Source organism: Asparagus officinalis, chromosome 2 (assembly GCF_001876935.1).
Source record: "Asparagus officinalis chromosome 2, Aspof.V1, whole genome shotgun sequence".
Taxonomy (NCBI): Eukaryota; Viridiplantae; Streptophyta; class Magnoliopsida; order Asparagales; family Asparagaceae; genus Asparagus; species Asparagus officinalis.
This window is the reverse complement of record NC_033795.1, coordinates 19333597-19341553: the sequence shown is the minus strand read 5'-3', so window position 1 is coordinate 19341553 and position 7957 is coordinate 19333597. Positions and strand designations below refer to the sequence as shown.

At 38.8% G+C, this 7957-nt stretch overlaps 1 protein-coding gene across 1 annotated transcript; it reads left to right on the top strand.

The window, feature by feature from the left end:
- LOC109830908 lies at positions 754–2097 on the top strand. Its single transcript, XM_020398265.1, has 4 exons — positions 754–772; positions 839–1399; positions 1538–1637; positions 2010–2097. The coding sequence occupies exons 1-4, from the start codon at positions 754–756 to the stop codon at positions 2095–2097; spliced, it is 768 nt and encodes a 255-aa protein (XP_020253854.1).

The window sequence follows — 7957 nt, the reverse complement described above, 5'->3', positions numbered from 1 at the left end:
CAAAGTTCATTGTAACTGTCCTCCACACGAGACCAAAATGCATCTCGAGACTGGTTTCTACCGATAATATGGTCTTGAGAAATATTCATGAATACTTGACAAGGGAGCACATCTTCAGTAACCGTGTATCCAGATGATCGAACCGACATTTTTTTTGTAAAAAACGGTTGGTTTGGAGATTAGAAATACTTTGAAGAAATACTTCGAATTAGGTGGTTTGAAGTAGAATTTGTGAATGTTATTTATAGCCAATTCAAATTTTTTTTTGAATTTGAATTTGTCGGTGGTCAACATTTGAAATTGAATCGTTGTGTACAAACTGATCATCTTTACACATCATCTTCCAACATATACAGTTAAGCATTCATTAATTTGTGTGAAAACTTTATATGAGTGTGAATCATTTTCTGAAATCAGCTCAGCTTTACATATTGTCCAACGTATACAGCTAAGCATTCATTGAATTATGTGAAAACTTTATATGAGTGGGAATCATTTTCTGAAATTAGCTCAGCTTTACACATTGTCCAACGTATACAGCTAAACAAATTTAAATTTTATGACAAATTAATAACAGCTAGAAATCATTTCCTAAAATCAGGTTAACTTTACACATTGTTCAATGTATACAGCTAAGCAAAGTTTTATAAATAGCATACTAGATTAGGTACCTCCATACAATTATTCGTTGATGTGTTAAAATTATTATTCTCCATTTCTGCATACTTCAGTCATTATTTACTTACTTCAAAAATGAATTTTGGTGCTGGAGGTCCATCATATTTATCATCATCTTCATTTTCGGATGATGATAATTTTCTAAAAAATATCATTGCAGTGATTGATGAAACCGAAGAAGTAATTCGTGAGTACATTAACAACAACATGTTCATCAGTAACAATTTACGTCAACAAAACTACCAACCGATCCATGGTGGCTCGATTCCCGGTCATGCAGTGATCAACCGTGATCGAGAAACTACGCATCAGAATTTGGTCATAGATTACTTTGCCGATAATCCACGTTTTGGTGAAGATATGTTTCGTCGTCGATATCGGATGTCACGAAGTTTGTTCCTTCGTATTGTTGATGCAATGAAAGATCATGACTATTACTTCCAACAACGAAGTGATGGACTAGGTAGAATGGGATTATCACCGTTACAGAAAGTAACAGCTATTTTTCGCATGTTGGTATACGGTCTACCAGCTGATGCTATGAACGAATACGTTAAAATAGGAGAGTCAATAGCAATTGAAAGTATGTCAAATTTTTGTCGTGCTATAGTGGAGATATTCGCAGAGCAGTATCTACGAACACCTAACGCTAATGATATTGCTAGGCTACTCTATATTGGTAAAAAACATGGTTTTCCAGGAATGTTAGGAAGTCTTGATTGTATGTATTGGAAATGAAAAAATTGTCCAACGGTATGGTCTGGGCAATACACATGACGTAGTGGGTCACCAACTATTATCCTTGAAGCTATAGCAAATTATGATCTTTAGATATGACACGCATATTTTGGTATGCCAGACACCAATAATGATATCAATGTGCTGGAGCCATCTAATATTTTCTCTAAATCAGCTCAAGCTATTGCTCCTCCCGCTCACTATGTTATTCAAGGAAAAGAGTATAACATGAGTTATTATTTAGCTGATGGTGTATATCCAAAATGAGCTACTATTGTACAAACAATCCAACAGCCACAAGGTAGGAAGAAAAAATATTTTACCATGAAACAGGAAGCATGTAGAAAAGATGTAGAACGTGCGTTCGGAGCTCTCCAATCACGATTTGCAATTATGACAGGATCATCACGTTTTGGAAAAAACATGTATTACATGACATAATGACTACATGCATTATTATGCACAATATGATAATCGAGGATGAACGTGATCTTTATGCACCAATACAAGAAGTGAGGGAAGCACCAACACCAGAAAGTTGATATTATAGCAGATGAAACTATAAGATTTAATTAATTTATTGCACGTTACAGACAAATCAAGGATAAAGATGCTCATATTGCGCTTCGTAATGCATTGATAGATCACCTATGGGAGGAATACACTAATTCAGATAGTTAAGTACACATTAAATTTGTAATTTTTACATTGTTGTTAATGTTAATTATTTTCTTATATTTTATTTTCTGTTATGTTCTTAAATATAATATTTTAGCAATATCAATAATAAAAATATAATATTTTAGCAATCAAGTTATTTTAATTAATAAAATAATATTTTATTTTTTTATTAGTTTAATTTTTTAAATAATAAATTATTTTGTTTGAAAAATATGTGAAAAAAATAAAATTTGATATGTGGGGTTAATTGTTGAAATAGTTAAAAATATAGAAAATAAAAAATAATAATATAAAAGTAGATAAAAAGAATATACTGAGAATATTCTTTTTTGGTGTAAAAAATAGTGTAGTGGGTTAGAGATGAATTACTGTTTAATGTGACTTTTGCACTATTTTTGTGCGATGGGTTGGAGATGGCCTAACTTGTTTGAGGCGTATTTGCGTTTAATTCTGAGCCACTTCTCTTATTTCAGAACTACGGGCCGTTTGGCTGCATTTTTTTCATTTGGAAAGTTGTCAGAGCGTGTGGTCTTGATGCAGCTTTCCAAGTTTTATGGTGTTTGGGTACGACACTTCAAAGGTGAAAATAAACTTATGCGGCAACTTAAAATCTGATAGGGCATGGATAATAGAAATCACTACAAATTGAGCGAATCTATTCATCTATAATAATAGAAGAATCCAAGATTTACTATTCATGCTACAGTAATACTGTAGCAGTGCACTGTAGCACTAGCATGATGATCGACTATTAATGCTACAATAAATACTATAGCATTCATTACTGTAGCTGTTATGGTGTTCACTTACCCAAGATACAGTATTTACGAAATGATACGATAAGAGTCCTAAGCAAAACAAGCTCAACCCTTTGGCCGGCTCCCACAGTCATCTCTTGGCCTTAGGGGAAGGAAAGACTAAACGCAGCTTCTAAATTGCTGCAAACGTAGCTTCCAAATGCTACAAATGTAGTCTCCAGACGCTGCAAACGAGCTTCCAGACGCTGCGTTTGGACGCAGAATTCACGCCAGAACGCGGATTTTGCATTTGACTCGTTCAAACACGAGCTGAACGGTTTCAAAATCATTTCCCACGATCTGAGGGGGTCACAACTCCACTCAGGAGTGATTTAAGGGGGTGGTTACATCACATTAGCCCCACAAAGGAGCGATTTTAGGGGCGGTTACACCCCCTAATCGCCTATAAATACCTGAAAGATCAGCCTAGTTCGTATCGCAGAGAATAGGGTGGGATATCTTTGGATCTTTGAGAATTTTGGAGATCTAGAGATCGGCTTCTTCGGATCATCTTCTCGGCAACAGATTCTTAGGGTTATCTTCATGCTTGGCTTGTCTAACCAATTACGGTTAAGATCAATCAACTCTTTTACAAGAGTTTAAACTCGCTCTGAGTTATCAACTCGTTCAGAGTTTCAAACTTGCTATGCAAGTCCTCCACAACGTCAACTCGTGAGAATAAGATACCATTCCAGTGAAACAAGACGTTCGGATAGTTAGCGAGAAGCAAACTCGACGTGAGCATTTGAGGGAGGCATCTCATCGCTACCGTGAAGAACCCAGAATTAAACAAAGAGGAGAATTCATATTAATTCTCCTCTCTTTTGTAATCGGAATTTAAATTATAATTAAGATCAAGAGAATACAAATCAAAATTTTTATTTTATTTAGTACAAATTTTTCACAAACAAAAGATGGCTACTCTGCTGGGGACTAGCTTCACTGACGAAGAAGTGGTGGCGCAATCTGACGTCAATCTTGTTGGAACAGCTGTCGAAACTCTTATTATTGAGTTTGATCAAACCAAGTATGAGGAAGTTCTTTCCTTTAGATCCTTTAGCCCCAAGGCTATACGCAAGATCCATAAAGTCTCCAAAGAGACAAAAGCTCTGACTGCTCCAATTGCAGCCGAATCACCCAAGTAAGATCTCTCCTTTGGGTTAGATTCCTCGGATAGCCTCTCCTCTGATGGAGTGGGCTCAGCTTCAGCCAAACTCGCGCCAAGACGACGGGTATTAGGTTGCAAGAGGCCTATTGAGACAACAAACTTGATCAATACAGATGGTGACGTCGCTACAAAGGCCTTGAAGCAGGCTAAGAAGAACGCCACTCGAATAAGGAGGAGATCCCTACGACGAGCACATCTCCGTGAATGTCGATCCTCAAGTCAACATGAGCTTCGTGTTTGTGAGCCTAAACGCGACCATGTGCTCTGTGTTTCTGCTTCAGAATGCAAGCCTCACGTCTATGAGCCCAAACATAGGCTCTGTGTGAATAAAACTGAATGCAGCCCTCAGTGATGCATTGTACAGTCAAAACGCAGCCTTCAGGAGTGTGTTCCATTAACTGAACGTAACTCTTAGGCATGTGTTTCAGAACCAAAAAGAAGATTTCAAGACTGTGTTCCACTAGCAAAATACAGATCTCCGGATTGTGTTTCACCAGCAAAATGCGAGACCCCCGAATACTCTGCGTAGCGCGATTAGATCGAGGGGCGGATATAAGAAGTCTTTGGATTCAAGGCATCTCAACCATATCCATGATCACCAGGAGCCAGTCCCGTCCAATCATAGACTGGGGGTTCCAATTCAAACCTCACGTCAGTGAGTAATTCTTCTCGAGTCTTTGCAATAGATTTTAGAGTGTTCATATCAAGATAAAGATCGATGTAATAAGTCATTCGTTCATTCCAATGTAAACGATTGATTCCTACGATCCTCTCGGGATGTCACTACTGCTCATATGCGTCCAAACCGTTGGTGTTTGACCAATTAACGCACGTTACCTTGCCCAACCAACGACAACGTTTGCATAAGAATAAGTTTCCAGAGACCGAGTATCTTAGAGTCACTATCAATGTGATCGGCAGAGGGAAAGTCTCTGGTCCTAGCCCTAATGACTCTGAGACAAGTCGTTCATCGACCGTCAGAGAAATCGCTAACGAGTTTGAAGAAGTCTACCGATACACTCGGACTCGGACGGGAGCCATTCCTCTTGTCAACTATCAGAGGTTAGCCAGAGGAACTAATTCCGATGATGAACACTTAGCCATTGCGGAGTCCTAATTATCAAGCTCTTTCATTGGGCATGAGAGCTTCGCCCACATAGCAGAACATTCTGAAGATCTTTCAAAGAGGGTTGCTGAGCAAGACGCCATGCTCAAATCATAGCAGAAGACCCTTAATGAATTCCTGGCCCTGTTGACTCAAATCATCGCAGACAATGATAAATCTCAGAAAAACATATTCGCCACCTAGGTAAAAATCTTCCCGGAGAGAAAAATCGTCTTCATCCCGACTTCACGCAAGCAAATGGAAGGGAAAAGTGGTTGATGACGCTGCTTCTGATCAAGAAGTCCACAACCTGGAATCTTCCTCTGATGAAGGAAGAGAGACCAAGAATGAGCAGAATCCTCAATCGGCCAAAATAGAAGAATTAGAAGTCCGTCTCAATGCCATTGCTAACAGAAGTAAGCTCCAAGACGAGGGAGTTGTCAGGCCCTATCATGTCAAATGGGATGCTACCCCTTATCCTCCAAAGTTCAAAGTCCCGACGCTACAAACTTTCGACGGTATAGAATCACTAAACCAACATATTTATCATTTCAAGTCATAGACTGAGAATATGATATCAAACGATGTCATACTGGCTCGATTGTTCATTAGCACCCTCAAGGGGGTTGCTTTTGAATGGTTCATGAAACTGCCTGTGGGATGTATCCAAAAGTGGGCGGATCTAGAGAGACTCTTCCTGTTAAGATTCTTTGAAGAGGATATAGAAGTCTCCATCCATACCCTTCTCACCACTAAGCAGAAAAAAGGGAGTCCGTCAAAGCCTTCGTCAAAAGGTTTTGAAACATAACTCTGCGATGTCCAACAGGTATGACACATTCTATCTTAGTGGAGACCTGTCGACACAACTTGCAGACCGACCTTCTAGCACAAATAAGAGTTGAAGAATGTCGTTCCTGGAGACAACTAATATCTCAAGGTGAACATGCTCAAAAGATTATTACCAGGATCAAAGCTGAAGAACGAAGTAAGCAGGATCAACCTGAGCAATCGGACCAAACCCAATCTTATCAGTCAGAAGGGAAAGATACTACGGCCACTGAAGCCAATCCTCTTTAGTAGGATGGCATGTCCCACAACTATCACGTTAACAGTTACCTATGATAGTCAAACTCGTCAGATAATGGCCCACTAGGCGATGTGTCATGTCTACCCTTTTTCTCCCTGCACTTATTCAAGACTGGGGGTTGGTTTATTTGTAATTCATTCGATTATGAGTAATAAATTTTCTGAGTTGTCATGTTTAATAGAATACCTCTGTCAACCACGAAATCCGCTAAAACTATCATGTTAATATTTTCCTCTGATAGTCCATCAATCTGTCAATCCTCTTTAATAGGATGGCGGGTCCACAAAACTATCACTTTAACATTTCTCTCTGATAGTCCATCAATCTGCCAATCATCTTTAATAAGATGGCGGATCCATAAAACTATCACGTTAATGATTACCTCTGATAGTCCATTCCCTCCAAATTCTTCTGCCAATTCTCTTCAATAGGATGGTAGGTCCACAAAACTATCACGTTAACAATTACCTTTGATAGTCCATCAATTTGCCAATCCTCTTTAATAGGATGGCGGGTCCATCAAAACTATCACGTTAATAATCACCTCTGATAGTCCATTTCCTCCAAATTCCCCCACAAATCCTCTTCAAGTATGATGGTGGGTCCACAAAACTATCACGTTAATGATTACCTCTGATAGTTCATTCCCTCCAAATTCTTCTGCCAATCCTCTTCAATAGGATGGCAGGTCCATAAAACTATCATGTTAATAATTACCTCTGATAGTCCATCAATCTACCAATCATATTTAATAGAACGGCGGGTCCATCAAAACTATCACATTAACAATCACCTCTGTAGTCTATTTCCTCCAAATTCCCTCACAAATCCTCTTCAAGTAGGATGGAGGGTCTACAAAACTATCACGTTAATGATTACCTCTGATAGTCCATTCACTCCAAATTTTTATGCCAATCATCTTTAATAGGATGGCAGGTCCACAAAACTATCACGTTAATAATTACCACTGATAGTCCACCAATCTGCCAATCCTCTTTAATAGGATGATGGGTCTATCAAAACTATCACGTTAACAATCACCTCTGATAGTCCATTTCCTCTAAATTCCCCCATCAATCCTCTTCAAGTGGGATGGCGGGTCCATCAAAACTATCATGTTAACAATCATCTCTGATAGTCCATTTCCTCTAAATTTTTTCACCAATCCTCTTCAAGTAGGATGGCGGGTCCACCAAAACTATTACATTAATGATCACCTCTGATAGTCCATTTCCTCCAAATTCTCCCACCAATCCTCTTCAAGTAGGATGGCGGGTCCATCAAAACTATCACGTTAACAATTACCTCTGATAGTCTATTTTCTCCAAATTCCCCCACCAATCCTCTTCAAGTAGGATGGCGGGTCCACCAAAACTATCACGTTAACAGTTACATCTGATAGTCAAACTCTGGCCTACTAGGTGATGGGCCTCTATTCCGACTTGATGAATAGTGGCCCACAAGGTAATATGTCATGTCTACCCCTCTTTTTCTTCCCCTGCTAAGTTTTAATCAAGACTGGGGGTTGGTTACTTGGAATCCACTGGATTAAGAGTAATAAATCTTTCACATCATCGAGTTAACATTATACTTCTGACGATCATCACCCCCACGAAGAATGAATTCGCTTTGCATCACTCCCAATTTGTCACGTTAACGATACACCTCTGACAATCAACTTATCAATCCTCTTCAATAAGATG

Excerpts from the sequence above, each read along its gene's own strand:
- LOC109830908 (XM_020398265.1), top strand. Across the intron at positions 1,400-1,537 it reads AATGTTAGGAAGTCTTGATT|ACACCAATAATGATATCAAT; the intron begins GTATGTATTGGA and ends TTGGTATGCCAG. Across the intron at positions 1,638-2,009 it reads TATGTTATTCAAGGAAAAGA|ACAAATCAAGGATAAAGATG; the intron begins GTATAACATGAG and ends TGCACGTTACAG.